Below are 27141 nucleotides of genomic sequence, written 5' to 3' on the forward strand. Positions count from 1 at the left end.
ATTTTTACATGATAAAAAGGTCTTTACATCTGCAGGATGCTGCTGATGCAAAATCACTCTCTGGTCTAGGCTATAAGGCAATAACCTGCACATACCTTCCATTTAATCGGTCACAAGGAGTGGTATGCTAAAAATGTTGGGAACCACTCTTACACAGTGTTTTCTGTTGTTCTTTTGATATGCTGTTGCGAATAAAACAAACTAAGTTAGCTATATAGTCAACCATCCCACTCAAAATAAAGAACACTACTGCACACAGCATTGATGCAGGGAGAGCCACAGTTTAAAGACTCAAACAGGTAAGCCCATTCAAACACATGTAAACTCTATGCATGGCCACTTTATAAGACAGGCTCCTGTTAAACTGTTACTGCCACCTAGTGGTTTCAGATTCAAAAGGCTTCGGTTCCTAGAGGGTGGAAAACCTTGTGGTGAATGTAGCCATAAATTGATGTTGTTGTTGTTTTTTAGCAAAATGATACAATCAGGGCTTCCTGCAAAGTCTCACAGAGGCCAAAAGTTCACAAATTAAAAATCAGTTTGGTCAAATAGCTTGATAACTAACCCAAAAACCTGGCTTTTTATAAAACATGATAATGTAAGTCTAGGCACATTTTTACAAATGTTATTTATCCGCCTTTCTTATCAAACCAAAGGTTTGTATTTGACACAATTTGCATATATTTATGATAAATAGATTTTTGTTTAGTGGTATATTTTGTTGCTGAACTGTCTGCATGCATGCACTTCCAATTACATGCTCTAGCAATTCCAATCATTAATTGCCGCTACAGTTGCTTTACTTCCTCTTTCAGGATCATCAGATTCTTCATAAAAACAAGAACTCGCTGGGTAAAATGATGGCACTAAGAAGGAGGAAAAACTGCAAAAAGGACAGCAAGTCAACCCAAAAAGTATTAAAAGCTAGATCTCTACGGGTTGTTTTGTGTGTGTACTGTCGCTTTATGGGCGGTGGGAAAATACATGAACATTGGTTGCTTTGCTCAGTCTTATGCAATCACAAGCCTGGAGGTCTGCCTACTGCAGCCACTCACTGTGCCTGAATGAAAAATGCCACTGGGTGCAGACGACTCTATGATCAGTCTCTGAACGTGAAACTTCAGTTAAAGTCAAACAGGAGGTCAGATACTATCAAGAACAGCTGAATGTCTTCCTCTTGACACCCCGTTTCTGCAACTTACAGCAGAGAGTCAGGAAACTATACTTCCAGTAAGGTGAGAGCTTAACCAACTGTAAGTGAAAATGTAATGCCGTTTTCAAATAATAAAATTAATTGTCTCTCTGAGCACCCATAAGTCTGTTGACCCACAAGTGTCATGACAATCATTTATTCATGGCTATTTGATTTTCTTTGACTTTACTTTAAATGCATGACATTTTTTTAATTTATTTTTTTTGTCCAACACTGGACAGATTAGCAGCCCAGAATGCGAAGTCTCTGCTTTGTCCGATATATGAAAAAACTGTGGGATCCAGCACAAACATACCGTCTTCTGAGAGTCGCTAACCTGCACAGATCTGCTTGTCACATGCAACACAAAAAGGTATTTGTGTGATTTGGATAAAAAAACACATTTTTGTTTTGTTGAATGTCGTTGGCAAAAGGGTGAATATGATGTTTGTTTGGGTGCAGAGGAATTTAGAGTTTAACATAGTAGAGGTACTGGAAACGTGTTTAATGCAGGTCAGACAGGACTGATGGTTAAAATCAAGTCATTTTGTTGTATTATTAACTCAGCCTTTTTCTTAAACTTAAGTCAACTTTTTTAGTTAAGTGCAAACAAGTGCAGTTCAATGGGACAATGCACTGATCACACACACAACTTTTGAGTTTTTACAGTGTGAGAAAAAACAATCATGTCAAAGCAATGTCATCAGGATTAAGGTTTGGAATTTCATTACAGCTTCATAGCACTGGAGTACAAAAAAATACATGGACAGTTACCAGATAGGAAGGGTTAAATCATAAATTATTATTCTATAAATAATGATTAAAAGTAAAATAAGTGGAGGGACAATTAGTTGAAAAATTACATTTCAAAATTGGCCATTTTCAAAGACATAAAACAGGGAGAATGAAAGATGCCTTGGCTGAGGTATGGGTCAGAATCCAAAGCTAAACCAGTTTCCCAGTCCCCTGTTTGGTTTAAGCATCATTTTTAAATAGGTTAGCCATTAAACAGGATAGTCTTGATGACCTTTCTGACCCACATGTCTGTGACTATAGTTAAAGCCTTCCAGCATGCACAGGGGCAACAGATTTATTCATATTATTTACAGTCTGTTGTATATTCCCATCACCAGTTCATTGAGTTTGACATGTTTCATATTGATAATCATATGAAAACATAGCCTATACTGCATGACCGACTTAAACAACAGAAAACTAGAACAAATAATTAATGAAAAAGTACGTTTTAAAAAGCAGTCATTATTGCCATTATTTATGTTGGTGTCATCTTGATAATATAAAAGTATAGGCTAATGTAGTAGGCCTAGAAGCGACGAATGTCGTTGTTGAGGAGAGAAGCTTTTATTTTGAAATCTTCGACACTCCCCATATTGTTGTTCCTGGTTCAAGAGCAGAAAGAAACCAGAGGCAGACAAACTTTTGAGTAGATTCCGGTTAGTCCCTAACCTTTGCAGAGCTCCTCCTGCATTACTGAATTATTAGATTGTGACCTTAAAATGCGTCAGTTGTATTTAATGTTTGATTTAACGTGTAGTAAGCTAATGTCTGTGTAGACTTAGTGAAATGTGAAGTGATCTGCGACATCCATCTTGGATTCACGTGTTCATAGTGAAACATTCTCGATGAATTAAACAGTAATTAAGTGAAATGTTGATTACAAAATGTGAGAATATAAATAGCAATGTCAGTTAAATAAAGATAAAGCAACATCAAACACCCTCTCAGCTTAGCATACAGACAGTAAATATCTATAGTAATATTTACAGTCTATGATAAATATCCGTCCAAGGAGAGCAGTAACTTTATATCGGTTCTTTTTCAACTGTTCAGCGGCCGTAGTCAGCGCCCCCCCCCCAGTTATAACTTACTTTTTTCTTTCCAGGTTTTTTAATGTGATAATTATTGAAAAATGAAAACGTAAATGTGCTGGTTGGCAGGTCTTTTATTATATTTGTTTATTTTAACCTTTGGCCAAGGCTAGGCAAGCTTTTTCTATCTCGTTTCAGTCATTATAGATTAACTTGAGATACATTACATAGGCCTAGTTTTTCTACAGAAATGCCTGTGTTGTTGACTTTTCCAGCTTATTACTCAAACATGTTTTAAATAGACTGTTTTCCGGTGCATATGGTTCCAAAAACCAAACATAGAGTTGATTCCACTATATCACATTCTTGATTAAAGAAAAGGCCTATCTTTTGATATATAGGCCTTTTCTTGTAGGTCTGGGCAGTCAGGGCAATCGTAAATGCTGCCCTCTAAGTAGCCTTTTATAACACTTGGATATAGTATCATTAAAAGACAGTTAAATCTGAAACTATTTGCTTAATCTCTACCTACTCATGGACATTTTCTGAACTAAAGTGTTTGAATGCTTGTCCCACTTTTAATTTCTGTTAAATCGCTCCAGGTAATGGAGGACAACAAACCATGGGCTCTGTTCTCCGAGGTGGGCGAAAACGGTTACCTGGAGGAATTCACTGATATAATGAAACAACACTTCAACATCGTCTGCCTCAAAGACTTCCATCAAAACTCCCAGCTGTACGGTCCTAAGATCCAGGCCATGTTCGTGTGGTACAACCTCCCCCCGTCCGAGCCCTCATTTCTCCGCTTGCTCCCCTCGCTGAAGGTGGTCTCCAACGGAGGAGTGGGCATCGACCACCTGGATGTGCCATACATAAACAGCCTGGGAGTAAAGGTAGCCAACACACCTGGTGTGGTGAGCGATGCCACGGCAGATATCGCAATGGCTCTGCTGCTGGGATCTGCACGGAAGATTGTTCAGGGTGAGTTAAAGCAACAAACAAACAGGCGACTAAACTAAATCAAATCAATTCCATTTAGTTAGTTATCCGTTTTTGTTATTCCAAACGTCTGTGTTTTATGTTGAACTAGGTCACCAAATAGCCACGGACAAAAATACCACCCACACACCACTAGACCTGATGGGAGTTGAGGTCACAGGGTCGACTCTGGGGATTATTGGAATGGGACACATCGGCTGCAAGATAGCTCAAAGGGCAAAAGGGTTTGACATGAAGATCCTGTATCACAATAGGAACAGGAGGTCAGTTTCATCATAGAAAAAGTTCAACGTGATTTTGATCATTAAGAAGGGTTTTGGTTAATAAAAAAGATGAAAAAAGAACATCTGAGTCACTGAGGTCAGCTGCAAAAAAGACAGTTGATTGTAAATAAATAAACTACATATATTACACAAATATCTCAATAATATGTGTTGAGCTTCTGAACTGACATGGAGCGCATAATATATATCTATATTTTTTTAAAGATTTATTTTGGGCTTTTCGTGCCTTTAATGCAGAGAGAGGACAGTGGATAGAGTCGGAAACCAGGGAGAGAGAGTGGGGAATGACATGTGGAAAGGGGCCACGGGTGGAGGTGAACCTGGGCCTACCGCTCGAGATGAGAGTCTCAATACATGGGACGCATGCCCTAACCATTGTGCCACCAGCACGCCCCAGTGCATAATATATTTGATCTTGAGAACAAAATTGTATTGTATTGAGTATAATTTAAACAAGTTTTAGTGATTTGTTCTTACAAATGTATATCCAATTCTGGCACTAAACCTATAATTAGGTATGTAGTACATTGTATAATTGCAATGTGACACATAATAATGTGTCACATTGCACCGAGTAAGCTTTCTCAGTTTGCAGATATATCACTGCTGTAATGACATATATTTAAAACATATTTAAACTAATCATAATCCTGTTGAGCTGCACTCTGTTTACTGTCAGCTTGATCTCTTCTCTGTGCTGTTCAGGAGCTCTGAAGACGAGCAGGCGGTCGGGGCGAGTTACTGTGAGAACATGGACGACCTGCTGCATGAGTCAGACTTTGTCGTTCTGTCAGTCAACCTGACCCCGGAAACCACGAGTCTGATCAGTCACAGAGAGCTCTCCCTCATGAAACCCACAGCAACACTGGTGAACATCAGCAGGGGTGAGCGCCATTTCAGTTCAACAATTGCAGAAGTTAACTGTTGCAGTTATTCTGAAATGAAACCTGTTGTCTTGTTTCTTGTCATGTCTCAGGTCTGGTGGTGGACCAGGATGCTTTAGTCAAAGCGCTGCAGTCTGGAACCATTTGTGCAGCAGCATTGGACGTGACTCACCCTGAACCTTTACCAAGGTCTTACATATTATCTTTAACCTGAGTAATATTTCTATATATATTCTATTTTGTCATTGTACCAGCCATAGCAGGAAGCTAAATTAACTCCATTGGATCTGCAGAGTCCCTCTGCTCCTTTAAGAAAAAGCTAAAGACCCAGCTCTTTATGAATACCTACTAACTTAATGATGATGGTCTCCATATTATTGATGATGATGATGATGATGGTAATGACGATGGTTTTTGTTTGATAACAATGACTTATAAGATGGTTTCTATACTGATTAGAGCTCTCAAGAACTGCCCTCAATGTTGTGCTTTGCCTCTGGTCACTTCCTGTCAGCACCTGTGTGTCCAATCAGACTCAAAGCTGAACGTTTGCTCTTACTGACATTGTTCCCTTTTTTCTAGATCCTTGCTTGTGTTGTTCTTACTCTCTGATGTACGTCGCTTTGGAGAAAAGCGTCTGCTAAGTGAATTGTAGAATTGTAGACTTGAACATAAAGTTGGGTATTTAACTATAACATTGCCAGATACTACAACATGAGTTGTTGGAAACCAAAAACTGAGCTATAATTAAAAACTGTTGCTGTGCTGTGTTAACGATTTCAAATCCACATTTTAAATTCACCATCTTAACTACCTCCTCCTCCTCGTCCTCCTCCTCTTCTTCTTCTTCTTCTGCAGGGATCATCCTCTCCTTCACCTTCCTAACGTGCTCATCACTCCCCACGTCGGCACCAACACTCATAATACAACAAGAAAGATGGTGCAGAGGATGGTTGACAACGCCGTGGCTGCAGTGAACGGGCGATCTATTCCCAATGAAGTCAAGCCAAAATAACTAACTGATTCATCTGGCTCCAGTTGTTGCGAAATGAAGTACTTTTTTTAGGTCTTAACCCGTCCAATGATCTACTGTAATGAGTGTTATAACTGTTTAAAACTGTTTTAAAATTACTTAAGTAGCAATTAGACATGTTTAAAACCATAGGTCTGTGAACAAATGTTGGATGAGAAATTACAAGTTGAGATAAATGTGTTAGAGTGAGCGGCACCTCATTTCTTTTATTGAATAGCTCTTACATAAAAAATAGAAAATTCTGCAATGCCTGAAAACAAATAAGATAAGAAGAAATAAAGCTACCTCTGATTTTGCACATTTATATTTAGGATCAACTCCTTCCACACAGCATCATCTTTCATGACTGTCTTTTTTCCATGTCCTCACTATCATTAACAACACTAGCAGAACATTTGTGGTCAGCAGGGTCAAACAAGTTAAATAAATTGAGCCATGGTTGAAATGCCTCTAATAAATTATTTACACTTTTGAAATGATAAACTGATCTTTGTTTTCCTTCCCTCTTGTGCTTCTAGTTACAGGTTAGCAAATAAGAGTATCTTCTGTTTCAGACTCGTTGGGCTGTTTTGAGTTTATCCTTCAACTAATTCTAAGAAATGTTTAACCTTAAGTTTTCTAAAATCATTAAATGGTTCACGTCAGTCAAAATAAAAAAAGCACCCTTTTTGATAATAGTGTAAATGTGTTTGCACTATTTTTAAGCGGAGTTGCTGATCTCTACAATGCCCAACTTCTTTGTGAAGCTGCCGCTGGCCGTGACTATGCCTGATTATAATGCAACTGCAAAAAAAATATTTCAACATAAGAGGAAATTGACGGATTCAAAAGAGATAATATCATGCGGCTTTACCTTTACTATTGGGTTTTAATCCCCAAAATAAAGTCGCTTGTAAAATTAAAATTCAGGCATTGACAACATGTACTAAACCTATCTAATCATCAAGAGTCGACGCGTAGAGAGAGACATAAAGGCCCACAACACCAGGCATGAAAATAGAAGTGAAAAACTGCCGAGGGAATAACATTTTGGGCAAATAAATAACGTAACTTGATCTGCAGCTCTTCTTCTGTTTGACTCTGTGCATCTGCACTCTCAACAACACCATGTTTATCTCTTCACAAAACTCACCGACATCCTTCAAAGATTTCACCCTGGTCATGGTGAGTGTTACATCTGGACTTTTTAGTTTCGTTTAGAGGATAAGACTCTATTATAGTAACTTACTGATATGTCTGATGTAGATATGTGTTATAACAGATGTCTAAGTGCTCTAACTTTATTTTCGTCTCAAAGTCTTGACATACTGTGTCTGTAAACTTAAATCAGTTCTGTAGACGCGTTCAAGAAAGTTGGGCATTTTAATAATAATAATTATTATTATTATAATAATTATAAATTAGATTTATATAGCGCTTTTCTAAATACTCAAAGACGCTTATATATTTTATTATTATTTGTTTATTATTATTTATTTATTTATTATTATTATTTTATTATTATTATATTACATATTTTAAAATGATAATCAACAAAAATCCTACGATAGTTGGTACCATGTGATATGTTTTAAATTCCCTCACCATACTGTTGTTAGCTTGCAGACATTTTTTTTTTTTAACCGTCTTTATTGACAAATTTAACAAAAAATGTTTATACATTCTTCTTAAAGAAGATGAACATACAACAGCAAAATACACAGGAACAAGTTAATTCAAACATAAATCAAGACTAGGGGGGATTATATGTAAAAATAAATAAATAAAAATCAAACTTTTCCAAAAGAAATCATCAGGCAAATGTAAGCAGACAACAAACTGGAGCAAGGACAGAAAAATTCAACAAGGGCCAGAAATCAAAACAACAAGAATTTCGATAAGTCAGCACTAATCTTTCTAGCAATCCTGCTAGATTTCAAAGCTGGCGACATTTAGCCTACGTATTTATTTCCACCTAGCTGCTGCCAGTGTGAATCAGCTCCCTTCATTTGACTTTGAACTGAGCTTAAAGTATTCTGTTGATAGAACTATTTCAGGTATGTTTTTGTCCTCCCAGCATGCCATGTGTTGTCCATAGTTTTGGTCATTAGTAAATGTTTTTATAATCCTCTGATTTATTTTTCTGTCCAACTTAAAGTCCAGACTCTAGACATGAAAACTAACTAACACTGTTAACTGTGTTCTCTCCTGCAGCCAGCAGTGGCTGTTGGTAATGTGGGTCAGCTGGCTGTGGACCTCATGGTGTCCACTCTCAACATGACCAGAGCGGGATACATACACACAGACTGCCTCATACCTATGTCTGGTAACAACCCGTATGCCACCTGCAGAGGAGATGCAGAGGAGCTGCACACACCTGCAGAAGGTGATGATTGATCCCTGCTGACACACACACACACACGTCTTTGAGTCACTGATGTTTGGCTGATTTAGAATATTAAATATGCATTCTGTCGTTTTAAAGAACAGCAAAGAGAGACCTGTTTTGATTAAGTTGTAAACTAGTCAATTCTGCTATTAACACCAATTAATGATCCTTCTTTCCTGTTTCCCTTGACTGTGGCGCCAGTGGCAAAGTGGTTAGTTAACGTGCATGCACAGGAGGCTTTGGTCCTAGGTCGACCTGGGTTCAAAACTCGACCTGTAGCTCATGTGGCTCACTCCCTCTCTCAATTTCTTGATTTCCAACTCTATTCACTGTCTCATCTCTCCAATAAAGCACCCAAAAATACAAAAAATCTGGTTGATAAACCTGCAGTACAAACACTGATCTGTATTGAAAAATATAAGATTCCAATGCCCAGCTTGGTCCTCCACATTGTTTTTAAACTGTGAATAACTTGTAAGTAAGCTCCTCTAAAGTTTATTCTGTTGCTGGCTTTGAACACATTCAGAAATCAAATCATTTAATCGTTCAACCTTTTTTCCATCAACAGTGTACATAGCAGCAGAACTGAAGTTGGCAGTTCTTCAAATCAGGGCGCCAATTATTCAGGTAGTTGGTGACATCATTTTTTTAATTGTATAATTCAGGATTTTTAACTGAGTTTTAAGAACATGTGAACTAGTTTTTAGACTATCCATGGACCTGCATTGATAGCTCTTATTATGCTCTATTGCAGACAAAATCCAAAAAGTTCAGGCAGCTTGTGGTGACATGGATCAAAGCCAGCGGGTTCTCCAGGACCGTCATTCTGTCCAGCAGCCACGCCTACCAGAGGGACGACCAGCAGCTACAAGGGTACCGAACACAAACTCATCAACATCATCGTTGACATTCCTTCTCTGTGTGCTATTTCAAATCACGTCTTCAAATCAAACGTGTCTGTGTTCAGCACTCCTTTGAGGTACCTGGCCACTCCGTCTCTGCATAAGGTGAGCGAGGACGCGTTTAAAGAACTCGGCTGGAGGGAGATGGAGCGAGTGCCGGCCTTCCCCGCACTGACGGACGCCAGCACAGAACCACGCCTCTACATCCCTGGAGGAGGAATAACAAAAGGACTCTACACAGACAGGTGCAGAGAAAGGAGCGACCTCAATTTGAATCTTTGTTACAGTTTATATTTATCATTTTGCAGAGATTTAAGAAGTAAAAAAAAGATTCATAGTTTTGTATTTTCAACTGCATGTTCATTGTTGTTGATATTACACTTTCACACTTTCAGCACATGTAGCTGGTTAGTATTTCGGCCCAGTTAGTCATAGTAAAGTTCTTATCTACAACTAGACTTTCTCTTGAGTAATAAATAACAAAACACAAATCGTAAATACCACACAACATGTGGTGTTTTTATCTGGACACTTTAACAAACTAGCACAAGGTTTATGTTCTTAAGATCTTTTTTTTGTATTTTCTGATCATGCGTGCTGAATGATGTGTTCAGTTGTGAGGAGGATCTCCCGCTGGCTGTGCTGCTGCTCTTCTGTTCGGAGGGGGACAACATCCCGGATTCCTTCACGCTCGTCAACCACCTGAACGACTGGCTCCACCTGCTGGACAACCCTGTGAGTGACACACTTATGCAGACAGTCTTAACTCCAGTCTGGTTGAAGAGATATTTAACCTCTAATACTTTACAGTATTGAGAGAAACTAGAGAGAAAAAATGGGAATTAGTCAGCACTTAAGAACTCTTCACCGCAGTACAACATGTGACTTGAGACTGTACACTCTCTAATCATTTTGTCTTGATTCTCGTTGCAGAGCAAAGAGCCCAACAAATGGAAGATCCCAACTTCCTGGAGTCTTCTGTTTGGCAGCGGCATCCCTCCAGCGCTGTTCTGATACTCACATACCTGGATTTAGTTTTTTTTGCTATTTTTAGCTCCACTTCTGGGAAATGCAGTAAGCTCCAAAACCTCACAGATGTTTTCTTTGACATCTGGGCGGTCCAGTTGTAGCACCTTGGTATTCTACAGAGCCTTGTGCATTAGTGGAAATGTATTACTAGTGAAATGATGATTGTTTTTTTGTGCCGTAAACTCATAATACCAAGACCAGGAACTAAATGAAAGGACGTTTGTCTGCTCTAAACAATGAAAACAGACATAAAGCAAGGATGTAAAATAACAAGAAGCTCCAGCTTTTCCAACATTCATCACAGTTTACTATTACTCTTAAGATGTATAGACCAAAACGTACCAACATGCACTTCTGGAATACTGCATCCTTGTACTGCAGCATATCAATGTATTTTTCTAACAAATAAAAGATTGCTACAAAATGCAGAAGGAAGCGAGATTATCTGGAATGATTTCATATTCTGTTTTTAGTGACGCCCACTGGACCCTGCCCTCGCCTGTTTAACTGAAAGTGTTTGGAAAGGTGCCATCCTGTATTCCTGGCAGAACCGCCTCTCTGTAATTTGATTCCTTCCTACAATATGTTTGAGCAGTACATATTGGTAACAAGGAGAGAACACTGTGATTCATACGTTGACCTTTTCAGGCTCGTTTGCCAAGTTTGTGGTTTCCCTGTCTGTCTGCATTGTTTTGGGTGGTTTCTTTGTGGACTGTTGGGAGAGGAATGCCCTGACAAAACATTTTTTAGAGGTGAAACTTAAGAGAAACCAGGAAATGAAGACTTCCACTGAATACTGAATATAGTATGTGTCCTTTAAGATGCAGATTCCATATGAACAATTGGCAACAAAAAGTAATCAGATAAAAAATATACTTCAATCCTATCATATTGTTGATTTATATTGTGCTTCTATGTTCATAATGTTCAAATGAAAGTAAAAGTTCAGTGTCTTAGAAGTCAACCTGCGACATCTCAACACCACATTCATAATTAGACTGTTAGCTTAGATTTGCAGAAAGACTCAGAACAGTGAGTTGTACCGTGTCAAAATCTGCATTATGAACAAGTTGCTGAAAAATTGATTGTCGTTAATGTGACAGACATTTCTTAGCTAGGGGCAGCGTACGCTACTTTGCCAAGTAACTGCAAAAAAAAAAGAAGACATTTTCACCATTTTTACTAATACAACTTTTGTGTAATAAGGGGATATTTAGGGGAGGCTGAGGCTCAGTTGGTAGTTGTCGTCTCTCAACCTGAAGGTCAAGGGTTCAATCCCCAGCTCCTGCAGCAACATGTCCGATGTGTCCTTGGGCAAGACATTTAACCCCACATTGCTGCCGCTGCTTCTTCAGTGGTGTATGAATGGGATTAGTTACTTCTGATGGTCTCACTACATTGCAGCCTCTACCATTAGTGTGTGAATGTGTAGGTGTGACCTGTTGTGTAAAAGCCCTTTGAGTAGTCAGAAAACTAGAAAATAAATATATAAGCTCAAGTCCATTTACCATTTAGAAATGTGATAATCAGTTTAAACGATGAAAGCTAACAGCTGCTTCTACATTTTTTACAGTCAGTGTAGGAAACTAATAAAAGACATGTCCTTTGACAATCAACAAACATGTTCGGAGTGTCGTAACAAGAGAAGAGCCAGGACAGCTTTGTATGTAAACTAGATCAAACCAGTTTTATTTTGTAGATTACACTCTAAGAGAAAGAGAAACTTAAGACAAAATGCATTTCAAAAGGAGAACAAGTCATCAAATCAGCTTTTTCTACTGTTTTCAAATATGTAACATTGTCGTCCATCTTTTTTCTTTTTTTCCATACAAGCAAAAAATATGTCTTTTTACACACATCTTTTTAAAAAGAATATTATATACATCATGGAAACTTTACATGCCACTGAATTTCTCATGTGGGAGGAGGCAGTGCTTTTCATGAACACCCCCCTCCTCCCTCTTTGTGAAAAACTTCAAGTAATCTCATATAAAAAATAGAACATTTTTATTTGCACCTCTGGAAAAAAAGGGTCATCTAAAAATACACATATGAACAGCATTATAAATTGGCAATGCATAGCCCCTATTATCACTCTTAATTTCATGAATGCAAAGAAGCATAATAGAATGAAAACGCTGCAAATAATAAAGTTAAAGCAAACAAAGAGGTGGTGACTCCAGAAGCAGCACAGGCTGTAGTTGAGCAATGAAGCGCTGGTGTGTTTATCTGGTAAAATGTGCTCTCTTCAAAGAATGTCGAAGTGTCGGCTGTAAACAGTTTAGAGAGGATGAAGAGATTTGGGGAAAGCTGTGAGGAGGACTAAGGCGGATTTGAGAGTGACTTGCTCCTATTAAGAGAAAAACAAGGGAGGTGCCGGATTGGCTGAAAAATGCTACTAAGCTTGGATTTTAAAAAAAGAAACGTTAAAGAGAGGACAGCTGGCTGTTGAGGTGGAAGGAGAGGAAGAAGGGCACAGAGGTTTGGGAGAGAGCTGGAGTTCCCTGCCGAGGTTTTGCTTTTTTGCTGCCAGAGCTGGCAGTGCGTTGCTGGCCACAGGTGGCGGTTAGCAGTCGCTGGTTTTCGCCCTGTCATGAGATAAAAAAATATTTAAAGGTTGAATATAAAAAACAAACAAACACAACAGTCAGTTTAGCTCAAGACAGATTGATGGTATTTTTTCCACAAGTTCTTGTTAGTGTTTCCAGTTAGCTCAAATTCAGAGATAAATCCAGACCACAGACAAGAAGAAACGAAACTAGAGGAGCTGTTAAAATGACACACTGTGACCTCTTCGATCACACCGATGTTAGATTAAGAATCAAAAACAAAAGCAGGAAACCGTGTTTAATAAACATGTCACACTGTTTTTCAGATGTTTTAAGTTGAAGACGTTACTTTTTTTGCTGTTGTTGAAAATTGAAAGGGAAGTTATAGCATCAGATTTGATGATCTGCACGCTGAAAAGCAGACACACTCAAAGGATTGTCAAAGCAGAGAGAGGAGCTTCTGAGTGAGCGATCGGATTGGGTAGGAAACATTTGTTGGCTGATTTCTTTAAATATCCGATGAATAACTCGTGAAATTTAAATCATTTTTCTTTCATCAATGCTCAAGTGTCCATGCAGGTCATCATCATCCTGCTGTGATGACTCAATGTGAGCGAAACACTTCAAAACGTGAGCGTCTCTAACGTACTGCTGGTGAATATATTGTCATAAAACACACAATATACAGAGCTAAAGAATGAGGCAAGGTGGGACAAGATGCTGAAAGGAAGGAGGAAGGAGAGGAGCAGGTGTGTGTGTGTGTGTGTGTGTGTGTGTGTGTGTGTGTGTGTGTGTGTGTGTGTGTGTGTGTGTGTGTGTGTGTGTGTGTGTGTGTGTGTGTGTAAGAGGAAATAGAAGGGGAACGGAGTTAAGATAATCAGATGAAGTCATTTGTTAAGAAACTAAAATAAGTTAGATAATAAAGCACAATGAATAATCTACAAACCTTATATTAACATATATCATAAGCTAGTAAAAATAAAGGTTTCACCCCCCCCCCCAAGGTACAGCGGGATTCTATGGTAAACGCTGACTAGCATTTTAACGTACAAAGCTATGGTTTTTGGTTTAGTGAAGCGGAAAAGGAGAAGTTGTTGTGAATAATGTCATCGATGATACATAAAAAGGTGCCAAATTGTTTTCCCAACTCAACGTGACATTTCAGAGCTACAACAACCATAAACCACAAATGTACACACATACACACACCACACACAAACACCATGCTAGAGTGCAGCCAAAAAAAAAAATCAACCAAACTCCAAAAACCACACGAGCGAAGCAAGTCACAAAAACAAGAACAAAACCTCAACTGAAACTAAAACACAGCAGACACCAGGCTCAAACTTACACACACACAAACACACACACACAAACACACCTTTTTGAACAAGAGTAGGCGGGTTTTTTTGGTTTGTTTTGTTTTTTAAAGCGGTGGGTAAACTTCGTCCTCTAAATGTGCTCTCCATGGTTGTTGTCGCTGTCACAGAGGGGGGGTAGAGACACACTGCCCCCCACTGGACAGGCCAGCTCTTGTTATGTGCAGCAAATGCAGCCCAAGCTGTCCGAGAAGAACCACAACAGCAGAGAAAAGACCTCGTCAGAAAAAAAAAAAAAAAAAAAAACGGTACGGGGCTGCTACTCTGGGGCCCAAATTACTGGAACAACACTGACATATCACACAACAAAGACAGGCTTCTCAGAAATGACTTAGTGAGCTGCACAGTCATCAGAAATAAGTGCTGCATCAGGTCTAGCTGCCTGGTCTCAATGGGAGCTTGACGTATATATGTCACTTAGCTGCACTGGAGGCTCCACACAAAATTATGAGGGGAAAATAAAAAGAAACTGAAGCCTACGCTATGCATGAAGTGTAACTTCTGTTTTCAGGAGGTTGAGTCATACACAGGGAAAACATACTGTGTCTGGTTCAAATAACTGTAGCTGAAATCAGACTCATATCTTTTGTGCTTTGGCATCGCTTTGAAATCATCAGATGTGTAGTGAAAAGCAACAACAGTTAGATTCAAACATGATTAGATTAGATCTGGTTCTGAGCGGTATAATAAAAACAAAGTATGGAAAATCAATCGTAAGTGGTATTGTGATGTTGCATGACAGTTGCAGAGTTTGTTTCAACCAGATGATGTGATCACCTTTTTCTCTTCTTCTCGGAGTCGCTCGTCTTGGGCTTGCTTTGGGGTGTTTTGGCTGAGGCTGATTTGGAGATGCTGTCTTCTCTGCGTCGTTTGCTGCATAAAACAAAGAAATGGATTTTAAAAAAAAAACATTGTTTCCTGTTACTGGGAGAGGTGTGGAGACAAAAATTGGGAAGTACAGAGAAAATGTCACCTTTACAAGACCACATGTGAGACCTACTTATCTAGAGCAAACGTTTTAAAGAACTATCATCTGTTATCTTGCTTACTTATTTACGATGGAGGATTAGGACCACGTTAAAAACATTTTTTTATATATATATTTTGAGATTAAAGTTGTAAATTTACGAGAATAAAGTCATAAATTAACGAGTTGTGAGACCAGCCTGCGTGGAAATGATGAAGGTATTTAAAGAATAAAGTGGTTATTTTAGTCTATATCAGAAGAGCAGCAGCATCCTGTTCTCAAATGACAAACATGGAGCATCAATACTTCAGTAAAGGTTTCACTAATAAGGAAATGTGTAGTTTGTAAAAAAAAAACCAGTGAGTTCAAGAGACGTTTTCACTTCAACTTTCAAGGAGTTCTTTATCTGTAAAATGATGAACAGGACACAAACTGTCTCTGCACATGAGACACTTTAACAAGGCAGACCGGTAACAGACACAAATAGTTGTGTTGGGGCTTTACTTAAAATATCAGCACCCTGAAAAGATACTGCAAGAAACTGTGGCTTTTTTTTTTTTTTGAAGAATGAACCACACGGATTTGGAGGAAGTTGTCTAAAGAGGAAAAGACTCTACTTTCATCATTTTCTACTTTCATCATTTCGCGCAGGCTGGTCTCGAACTTGTTAATTTACGAGATTATTCTAAAAAATTTACGAGTTCAATCTCGAAATTTAAATTTTTTTTTTTTCCAAATCCTCCATCGTACTTATTCCCTAAAGTACTTTTAAAATATTTTGTGAAAAACACTTTTGTATAAATAAATTCAATTTTTTTCTATTTCTTTGTGACTTTAATCCGTTGTCGGACAAACATGTCATTGGACAATCATTCTTGTGAAGGTCTGGATTTAAGAGGATTAGCCGGGGGTGGTCAGAAGGATTGTGTGGATGGGGGATGGATAGGACATTTTTCAGAACTGTGATCATTTTAATAATGTTATTGTCCTACACATGATACACTTTTATGTCTAATATATACTGCAAACAAGGGACCGATGTCAGGGAGGATTTTTTCTTTTTTCAACAATTGATCAAAAGCCTTTATTGTCCAGACTACCAACAGTAAACTGAAACACTTTTTACTTAGAAATTAACAATTATTCAAATAAAATATATAAAAAAAACAATAAACTTGAATTGAATAAACCTAGTTATATCAGAGATCAAATAAGCCAACACTGAAGGTTATATGCTAATATCAGGACGATTTATAGGTCAGGCTAAAGTATGATGACTCATTTAAAAAGCTGAACTTTTAAGATATTTATAAAAAAGAAAAGATTTAACAAATGAAAAAAAATGTGTTAGCCGTGGAAAGTTATGTAACCAAAATTCTCAGAAATAGTTTGAAAATCGGTTTCCTCACTGAGGTGATGACCGCAGACACAAACTGACCACAGATCTGATTATTTTTAACTGATACCATGCAACCTTTTCACTAACACACTATCATCACTTTTTCTGCTTGTCTGTTTCATTCAAACATTATAACATCTTAATGTGAGCGTGAACCTGAAATGTAACCCTTCTATATCAAATAGTTTGAAACTAAGATTATCTAATATCAAATAACCGAGTCAGATCATTTATTCAGCTGTTTATATCATGGTGCATGTTTTTTCATTTACTCACTGTGCTGTGCTGCCGTCCAGCTCCTGTTCTTTGCAGGGAGACTGCGCCGGTACCTTGCCATCCTGTCTGTACTCTCCCCCCTCCTCCTGCTGACACCCCCGCTGGTTACCGTTGCACCGCTCTGTCTGACACCTTGACTGAGTCTGAGCTGAGGGGGGAGACTCCAGTATTGGCTCCTGGTCTTCTTTGGACAACTCCCGCCATCGGTTCTACACAGGTACAGCAAACAGCAAGAAGTACAACAACGTTTCTATCAATCAGATGGTAGTTTTTCTCTGTATCACTCACAGGAAACATGCTTAAGATTAAAGTAAGATGCAATGTAAAAATACATGTTACTCTCAACAAAAAACAACAACAAATTAAATGTCTGCTACAACTCACATGAACACAAAGCTACATTTTCTTAAATTTATATATTATAAATAATGATATATTGTCACTCTGGACACAAGATTGTGAATTTGATTTTATTATTAATCAGAATTGCCACTCTTCTTTGTTTTGGATTTTAATAAGCTGTGAAAATGTGAAGGGATTAGGAAGATTTTAAAACAGAGCTTTAGAAATTTTGGTGCTTTTTATTCTTGTGATTGTTTACGCATTCACTAGAGCCAAGGAGTCAGTTCATGGTCGCGCAAGAGTTGCCCGTCAACAAACAGCTTATCTACAGAGACAACAGCCTTGATTTGTTTTTTCTACAAACTGCTTCCTTGAAGGAAAAATAGTCTTGCTTCTCACCATGATTTCACAAGGAAATTAATCTATAGTCCGTAGTTTGTACCTTTCGGCTCTTTCTCTTTTTTCTTCCTGAGTTCTTTGTGTTTGTAATGTTTAAAAGTTGTGATTATGGTCCCGCTGTTTGTGGTTCTTTTTTCTGCAGCTTACAGATCGTGAACACAGTGGAATGTGATTTTATCAATTGTTTCAGGTTGGATTTGGAGTTGAGTAGCATGATTTTTTTCCCAGGTTGTTTTCTTGATCAGAGGGGGAATGGTCCGAGGACTCTGGTAAACTAGAAAACATAATGTTGTCTCGAATAAATGCGTGTATAAGTCCAGAACTGTCCGTCTGTTATGGTTGACATTTCAGTGGGAAGAGTTTGGATTGAGTTTTTTTAACTGTTTGTTCTCTGTAGTAAGAATGAGGATATGTTCCTGACTGAATTCCAGACTTTGTTGTAGTCTCTGAAATTCCCTATGTAAGAGTTAATGAGTCAGGGGAGAGGGCTCGTTTCACACTGGAGGGTAGAGCTGGTTGGACTATAGCCAAACATGTTGAGCAGGTCATGAAGCTCATCAATCAAATGTACCAATTTATCCAGTTTTATCAATTGATCAGAGCAGCACAGGGGTTAAATGTTAGTCCTTAGCATATATATATATATTTTTTGGGTTATTCTGTCAAGCAACACAGCGCTGCCATGTTAAATCGTGCACCAGTCTTGAAAATGGGATCACAGCATCATTTAACTGTTTTGGCATATCGTAGAAAGAGTGAGTGTGTCATAGTGAGCGATAGAAAGTGTCATGATGTGCTGGTACAGTACAGCTACCTGTAAAGAAGAGTCTCCCTTGATGTACTTGGCTCCTTCCAGGACAGCCATGTAGGAGAAGCGCAACTGGTCCGGGGTTTGTATCAGGCCCATACGGCACTTCCTCATGTCCAACAGGATGCTCTTGATGTCCACTGATGAGGGATCTTTCCTCTTGTCCATCTACAGGGCACGGTCATGTAAATTAGCTCTCCAAAGCAGGATGAACCCCGACCTTCTCTCAAATCATGACTCATTTAATGGTTGTATTTTGAAAGGAAATTGTAGCCGGACACATTCTTACACCATTACACATCAACGGCTTATACAGACCGAAACCTCATCATGTTTTAAAGTATTTTCCAGCATTTTCAGCGCAAAAACATAACTAAACTGAACAGCTCCAAAGTAAAAAGACAGATCCAGAGTTCATTAAAAAACAAGGAGGCAGGACTTACCAGAACTACACATGTGTCAACTAATGAAAATGTCCCTGAGCGTCCAATTCCAGCACTGCAGTGCACCACGGCTGGTCCGTGATCAACCCCGAGCGCTCCTGATTCCCGCACTTTAAAAAGGAAGTTTAGAAAGGATGCCGGGGACTCTGGGACACCAAAGTCAGGCCACGTGGTGTAATGAAAGTGGTAGATCTCTCTCTTCTCTCCTGTCTGTGGAGGCAGAAAAAAACAGAGATCCCATCAGCAGGTTAGAAAAAACCTTTTTATCTGCAGTGCTGATTTTCATCAGTTCTGTTTGAGGTCGGGGGTTATTTCAGAATATATAGACGGCTCAAGCAGGCAGACATTCCCAGTAGTTTCTGTATCACTTCATGAAGCACGTTATGAAAACTTGTCATGTCATGCCAAAACAACAATTCAAGGAAAGCTTGTCCTTATTTGTTTTCTTGGCACTTGATCTGCGATCGTTCTTTTTTTAGGCAATAAGGAAAAGAAGAGTTCACTTTTGAAAACTGTAAAAAAAAAAAAACTTGATGAACAAGGATGTTTCAGAAACCCTCAGACATCAGAGATACATGTGATCCCTCTTGGGGCGACAGGCATTAGTAATTTCAGTTCTCCTTTGCCGATTCTTACTGGGAATGCCCCCTTGTGTTAAGTTAAATTTTGGCCTACACTCAAGTTCTGAAGCTCCAGGACTCTGGTGGTGTAGTACGACTTTGTGTCTTCTGACAACAGCGTGACCAGAAAGCACGTGTCTCTGAAGGCCATCTCCCTCTCCTCAGCCGTGGGCCAGTACTGGGCACACTTTTCCTAGCACAGAAGAAAACAAAGAAATCTGGTTAGGGAAACCAGTATTAAGTTCAACACACATGATGAACAGCACAGGTTAGCTGGGCGGCAGGGTTGGCCTTGAGGTAAAAGCAGATGTCACTAAAAAGGAAGACGGTTTGCTCCTTGGCATCAAAAGGGAAGCTGGATGATTTGAGTTTAAAGAATGCTGAGTACAAGTATCAATTTGTACACCTTATTAAGGAGTTTTCTGGTTGTGAATCAGACTAAAATTAGCATTGATGACGCCGCTTTACGACCAAGACCATCAGCTAGAAAATGGATAATATCTATTTTTTTATTTTTAATGGCTGTAATTATGCCACAGGGCACGAGTCAGACAAAGCAATGCACTGTGAGCTGCTGGAAAGGCTTTTTTTTAAATTTCCTACAGAAATCAATTGTCACTGGGTGATTCATATGAATGTTAAGAGACAACAGGATGAGGTTTTTTAGATGAAACACATGCACATGTTGTGGACAACAATCCAGAGGGTCAAGCGGTGACGCATGTACATGCACAGTTACTTTTCAGTTGAGTGATCGTCTTGTCCATGTTATACTATATATATATTTTCTGGAAGTGTTTGATAACTTCATTGAGGGATTGACGCAATAAATGTGTAATTTATAGAGATCTAGCTCTACAGATCAAACATACATCGAAGAAAGTTATTGGCCGTTATCCAATTTTTTTTTCTCCCCAATATCACCCATAATAACATGAATCAGGCACCAAAGGAGGTTTGTGACCCTGTATAAACCAGCTCTCTCAGAACGCTCTGTTTTGGTGTGTGTGTCTCTTTAAATGCAATGAGCCCCCCTTGAGTTTTCTCCGTAGACATCACTCCTCTGTAGAGAGAATAAAAAAAGCGGCGTGTGTAAAAGTTTTGTTCTAGGGGGTGGAGTCCATAGGTGGAGATACCAGGGGAGGAAGGGGGATTTCTTTTTACCAAAATCCCACTGTGACATCACAAGGAGAGCACATTTGAAACGGAGAATTTCTCTCTTTGTTATAAGACTTATGCAGACCACAAACAAAGGACTGGATGGGTTTAATTCAAATTTTGTGGGTCAGTAGTCACTCAGGAAATGCAAATATATGTTCAAAAACACTGTCAAAGTGGATTTCTCATAATATGACCCCTTTAAATATTTTTCAGAAAACAGAAGTCAAATACTGTGAATAATACTTCAGTCAGGTGAACAGCTAACTTGTCATCCCAGTGTTGTGTTTTTTACAGTAAACAGACAGGGGTCAGAACTGTTGGGATAAGTCTATTATGCAACAATCCCTCTGCAGGATTGGAGAGCTGGCCTACATAAAAGATCCTTGACAGGTTAATAATACCCATGCACTAGGTGCCCTTTATCTTCCTGTTTCCAAGAAAACAGTGAGAGTGAATCTCATGGCCGAGCGAGAGCCTAGCCAGCTGCTTTGTCGAGAAAGATAGAGAAAGAGAAAGATAGAGACAAAGAGAAAGAGAGAGAGAAAGATAGGGAGAAAGAGGAAGAGAGAGAGAAAGAGAGAGAGATCACAGATGCTCTGCGTGAGAGAGACAGAGAGTCAGTGTGTGTGTGTGTGTGTGTGTGTGTGTGTGTGTTTAATCGTTGCAGGATCAGAGGAAATAAAAGAAGTTGGGCTTCATCCCAGTTCCCTCCTATAAATCTGTGACCACATTAACTAAACATTAAATTCCAGTTCTCCCTCTTAAACCTTGTCTACACTTTCAAAAACATGTATGAAAACTTTGAGGTGCACTGCATGGTGTGGACAATAACAGCTGAATGTTTCACTTTGTCTGGAGTTTCTCCTGCCAGCCCCCAAGTCGTTTTTCCACAGAAACTCAGAGTGAGCCTACGTCTGATCGCAGCAGGACAAAATCCGGAGAATTCACTTTGAGCAAGTGGGAGGGGGTGGTGGTGTTTATTCCCTGTGATTGGTACACGACCTTAGACTGTATGCAGCGACTATTGTTATCTCCACGCACGTGATGAAACAGCTAAATGAAAATGTAAACATAATGTTCCACTCTTTCCTTGATATTGTGAACTTGTTGAACTTGTTGAATTTCAAGGGCATTTCTCTAGAAATGTACAGGAGTGCATGTGTTAAAACAGCTTTACAGAAGAGGGACGCTTCCCCGTAGGCCATTAAACAGAAATCAGGATTAATCAAACAAGCTGCTTAAGTTATTCACAGTCAGCAGGCTCCAAATTTTAACAGTGTGTGTGTGTCAGAACAAAATTCTGTTTTACTCACCGAGCCTTTCTCAATGACTCTATTAAGCATGATGACAGCCTTGGTTTTCTGCTCCCAGATCATGAGCCAGAAGTGGCCGCATGTGTTCTTGAGGGGGCCCTGATCACACACACACACACACACACAGTCAGCGTTTACCATAGAATCTCGCTGTACCTGGGGGGGGGGGGGGTTTCTTGTTAGTTTCTTAACAAATGACTTCATCTGATTATCTTAACTCCATTCCCCTTCTATTTCCTCTTATTCACACACACACACACACACACACACACACACACACACACACACACACACACACACACACACACACACACACACACACACACACACACACACACACACACACACACACACACACACACACACACACACACACACACACACACACACACACACACACACACACACACACACACACACACACACACACACACACACACACACACACTTTGGATTGGGTCCAGCAGGACAGCGGAAAGTCTTTCACAAATGGAATGTGTCAATCTGTGTCGCACTAATAATAACACTGGACTCACTTAATACATCAGCTGAGCAATTGGCTGAGGATTGATGTAATCAATGTGATGTGAACAGTGCAGAGGATGATAAAAAAACAGTTTACTGAAAGGTCAGAGCAGGTTTTTATCAATCGAGAAAGCTGCGCTCTATGAGGTAATGATACATTTACATTTCTCATGGCATGAAAGGGTGGGAAATACAAGATGGGTAAATATTGTAACAGTAACTCACTGTTTGATGTCATGTAATGTAGGATGTTATTGACTGGGACACCAAAAGCAGAATTGCATAAGTTTCTATTATTAGAGGCCACTCAAAACTTGATCAACCACAGCAAACATTAACCCCGATCTTTGCCTTATTTACACATATTTATTTATTACTTGTCCTTTAAAGCTCAGTTAGCAAACTTCCTGTGGCTATACTCTCAGTGATCAGTCTTTCACAGAATAAAAACATACAATGAAATAAACCGCATAGAAAAAGTGTTTTTGACTTCACTCTTCAGAAACAGATGATTCATAATGCTCAGTAATGGTGGATATATTAAGCATAAGATTTGGGTTATTGAGTTAGTCATTTGGAGGGTTATATAACTTTTAACAAAACAATACTGCTCCTCTCTTCCTGCTTTAGAAATAAAGAAAGCTCTGTGAGCTCCTTTGATTTCGCCTGGTTTTAAATGTCGGTGTAATTACATGATTAGTAGACGTGTGTCTGATTACAGTCGTTTAACATTCATTGAGACGAACCATAACAACAATGATTTCAACCCAACTGCCACAGCGACTGGTGGTGTTCTGCCGAAAGCAGCTTTCTTAAAAAAGAACATCTTCAAAAATGTAGACGTCAACACCAAGCAGCTGACTGGGATCAGTGTGAAACTATGGTTTTCAGGTAGCCATTAAACTGGGATAAAAAAAAAATAGATAAGGTTCACCTGGAGAGATTCTACCCTGCAGATTTCTTTCTTTGCCATAAGACGTCAGTTAAATGACCTCTGACACATTTTATTAGCTTTACTAGTCACTACTTTGAATATCCAGACGATGGGAAAGTCATCATTATGGTCTGTAAAACACAAAGTCATGTGCACACAAACAACATCGTCCACGGGCAAAGGGGTTGTGAGGAAAAAAGCTTTTGTTAAGACAGACATCTATGTTGATTTGTTCATCTAAATGAAAGTAAATATGACTTCATTGTCTGTCATCTTAATGTAAGTCTTTAGCCTTTGTCTGTTATATTATCTGTCATACAGACAAACAAAGGATATCAAACAGCTGTGTCAGATTGGAACACATGGAGGGATATTTTCATTATTCATTGTCTTAAAATAAATGTGTGCACCGCTTACTAAATCACCTCTTCATTAAGATATCAGAAATAACATTAACGTCATTGTTTGTTGGGGATTCAACGCTTCAAAAAGAAATGATTATCCGACTTGGTGAATATGAGAATAGTTTGAAAGATCCATGAAAGTGTTCTTCTCACTACGTCAGAAATTTAAAGACAGAAGTTTTACCAGCTCTTTTTCATTTTTTGGCCACAACATGCACATACCATGTAACCGTTATATAGTGATGATATATTCATCACTTAACATTTTAGGATAACCAAACCAGCACTTCTTTTCAACCATCATGCTCGGTGACATCACATTAACTCAAGTGAACATGCAGTTAGGAAAGTGACACTGGTCAACTCTGCTAATCTGTTGGACATTAACACAGATTTGTTTTTGCTTTCAGTCTGATCAGTCTATCGGAATCGGGTCCTATATTGACATAACTTTACATATCAGATATCAGACTGACGGCGCTGATCCACGGCGCAGATTAAGAAACATTGTTGGGCACTCAAAACATTCTCAACTCGCACAGTCTCACTTTGAAGACGTTCAGACTGAACTGTAAGAAGTGTCAACAAATCGTCAACATCCAGACGGGATGGAACAGTTACTTCTATATGATCAAAAGTACAGTTCTTACACTTCAGTTTAACAGATTTAATTTGAAAACCTTACAGTCAGTGTTACTTCCTGTTTGTATACGAAACCAGCACAAAGCAGGTTTGCTACAGCGTTGTATAGACTTACACATAATACCATCAATAACACTATTAATTATGATCAGTATCAGTACATGTGTATTGGATCAGAACTAAAAAAAGGTTAATCTGTGCATCTCTATTTTATACTTTGAATTTTTTGTTGGAATAAATGTAACATCCTTTAAATTGAACTTGTTGCTCACACATATGTAGCATCTCCCCCCCCCCCCACTGGAACAGAAATCAAACTTTAGGACTTGCCTGTGTTAATATGTAGCTTCTCTGGGCTTCCTCCATTACTACCAGACTTGCGTTGATGTAGTCATTTTCTGTGTTCTCCAGCTTCACTCGACTGTGATCAACTGCAGGCAGCATGAAAAGAAAATGACTTCAGAATTGTTGAAGAAATTATTAAGACTTGACTCCACACAATAAGACTCAGTTGACATCAGATGGCTTACGTTGATGAAAGTTTATACATCAGATGAATACTCATGAGGAGACATGATTACTCGCGTCTTGCTCAATCACATCTGCAGAACTTTTCGAAAGGCATCGCATATATCCTAAAAGACATTATCATTATCAGGGTCACACTGACCCACCTAGACTAATCTGTGACTTCTATAACACTGGAACAGACAACAAGTCTACCAAACATCCTTACAGATATCAGGAAAAACAGTTGACACTCTCTAAGCCAGGGACGGGCAACTTCATTCACAGCAAAGGCCACATTCATTTAATTCTCACTGCCAGAGGGCCAAATTGTAGAATACAAAAACGATTACAGTCAATTATGTCTCAAATTGAACGCAACATATACCAGTGATCAAATATTATTATGGACATATTTCTGGTTTTCACTATTTCATGGCAGATTTTGTCATCTTTTCTTCATGTTTCCAATTAATTGATATGTCAAAATTGACCTGAGGGCCACATTGAGGGTTGATGGGGGCCGCATGTCGCCCCCAGGCCGCCAGTTGCCCACCCCTGCTCTAAGCTGTACTTGGTGTTCTAGTCACAGCTGAACTCTATCAGGTGTGACTGACATTAGAGAACAGTGAATAAACACATCTGTACATTATAATATAAATAACTACAGAAATTCCACCCCAAGGATCAGTAGCACTTCTTTTAAGACGTAGTTAGAGGTTTGGAGAAGTTTGGATGGACCTTTCACAAATGTTTACCTACATGGACTGACATCTCTGTATCTGTTTCGGTTGCGATTCTCCGGACACTTTGCCACTTTGTAGGAGCACTCGTGGGACTGATTCCTGATTTCCTGAAGACAAACATACATTTTTTTTCAGGGCAGGAAATTACCAGACAAACAACTAGCATGGCATTAAATTTAATGGCACACTGACACAGTGATTCAATTCCACCTCTAATAATTATAAAAAAAATAAAATAAAAAAAAGCTGAATAAAGAGGAAAACAATGACAGACTGTTTGGAATAAATGTGTCAAATAATCAAAGTGTACAAAGAGTAACATGTACTTTCAGAATATTATATAACCTCATAATAAGATCAAATTGTGGGCAATAAACTCATACATAAAAATAATAAACAATAAACAAGGGAAATTGGGTAAATAACGAAGCCATTCACATTGATCTTCTATCACATGATCATGCTTATGGCAACATGTTAAATATAAATATATCCGAATATATACTAAACTTTTAACATAAAAAGTGTGAAGTTTAACATGAAAAACAAACAGAAAAACAGCCAAACAAAAAAACAGGAGACACATTTTAAAGTGTTTACTGTTATCTTACTAAAGTGAATCCGCACCTGATGTACAGACTATTTATGTTAGCTCTATGCTAACTATGCTAACACACTTACATGGTAGAGTTTCTGCCACCGGCCCTCTGAGTCTATGCCTTCAAACTCCTGGTCCATATTAACTCAGGCGCTGTCAGTCTTTTTCGACCAAGGTTGTTGTTATTTGTTGTCCGACTATCTACCTCATTACTTAGTCCCGTCTGGAGCAGCTTTTGGTCATGAATTGTTTCTTCTCTGCGCTAGCGAGCTCTCGCTAAATGTTTGTCCGTTATCTCTCGGCTGCAGTTGACATCTGAAAAGTGTTCTAGTGCGCATGCGCCAAAAAAGAGGTCCTTCAAGCAGCTTTCAAACTAAAGAGCAAAGATATTCAGCGAGCGATCGAGATGTCAAACACAAGTACAGCATTTAATCTAAAGCAGCCATTTTGAGAATAATTTGAAACATTTCAACAAAAACTTCTCTTTTACTTTTTGTTCAACATGAAAAATGCAATGATTTTAGTAATAGTTTGGATTAGGTGAAGGTTCTACAGAATTTCCTTTTTTAATTATTTGCACAGAGATTCAGGTCTTAACAACAATTTTAA

At 38.7% G+C, this 27141-nt stretch overlaps 3 protein-coding genes across 6 annotated transcripts; 2 read left to right on the forward strand and 1 right to left on the reverse strand.

Annotated features, from left to right (window-relative positions):
* The first annotated feature begins 1030 nt into the window (after window positions 1-1030).
* Window positions 1031-6704, forward strand: zgc:136493 (uncharacterized protein LOC692276 homolog). Of its 3 annotated transcripts, none has more exons than XM_029277519.2 (7): window positions 1031-1235; window positions 1440-1565; window positions 3624-4002; window positions 4112-4283; window positions 5010-5188; window positions 5281-5377; window positions 6047-6704. In XM_029277519.2, exons 2-7 carry the CDS (start codon window positions 1449-1451, stop codon window positions 6201-6203), a joined length of 1101 nt encoding a protein of 366 aa, XP_029133352.2. In that variant the 5' UTR covers window positions 1031-1235; window positions 1440-1448; the 3' UTR covers window positions 6204-6704. The 3 variants fall into 3 exon arrangements, with proteins under 3 accessions (XP_029133352.2, XP_020490377.2, XP_020490380.2); XM_020634721.3 differs by having other exon boundaries at window positions 1032-1235; window positions 1435-1565; XM_020634724.3 differs by lacking the exons at window positions 1031-1235; window positions 1440-1565 and adding an exon at window positions 2567-2646.
* Window positions 6705-7169: 465 nt separating this feature from the next.
* psmg2 (proteasome (prosome, macropain) assembly chaperone 2) lies at window positions 7170-10955 on the forward strand. The gene is made up of 7 exons (XM_020634718.3): window positions 7170-7385; window positions 8415-8586; window positions 9158-9216; window positions 9344-9462; window positions 9557-9736; window positions 10106-10226; window positions 10425-10955. The coding sequence occupies exons 1-7, from the start codon at window positions 7329-7331 to the stop codon at window positions 10503-10505; spliced, it is 789 nt and encodes a 262-aa protein (XP_020490374.1). The 5' UTR covers window positions 7170-7328; the 3' UTR covers window positions 10506-10955.
* Window positions 10956-12180: 1225 nt separating this feature from the next.
* On the reverse strand, window positions 12181-26844 carry ptpn2b (protein tyrosine phosphatase non-receptor type 2b). 2 transcript variants are annotated; one of them, XM_020634717.3, is made up of 10 exons: window positions 26616-26844; window positions 25951-26041; window positions 25012-25112; window positions 22177-22275; window positions 19758-19895; window positions 19083-19292; window positions 18646-18807; window positions 17091-17299; window positions 15226-15321; window positions 12181-13108 (listed from the first exon to the last, which is right to left on the reverse strand). In XM_020634717.3, the coding sequence occupies exons 1-10, from the start codon at window positions 26670-26672 to the stop codon at window positions 13087-13089; spliced, it is 1185 nt and encodes a 394-aa protein (XP_020490373.2). In that variant the 5' UTR covers window positions 26673-26844; the 3' UTR covers window positions 12181-13086. The 2 variants fall into 2 exon arrangements, with proteins under 2 accessions (XP_020490373.2, XP_065804306.1); XM_065948234.1 differs by having other exon boundaries at window positions 25947-26041.
* Window positions 26845-27141: the final 297 nt, after the last annotated feature.

Source organism: Labrus bergylta, chromosome 19 (assembly GCF_963930695.1).
Source record: "Labrus bergylta chromosome 19, fLabBer1.1, whole genome shotgun sequence".
Classification (NCBI taxonomy): Eukaryota; Metazoa; Chordata; class Actinopteri; order Labriformes; family Labridae; genus Labrus; species Labrus bergylta.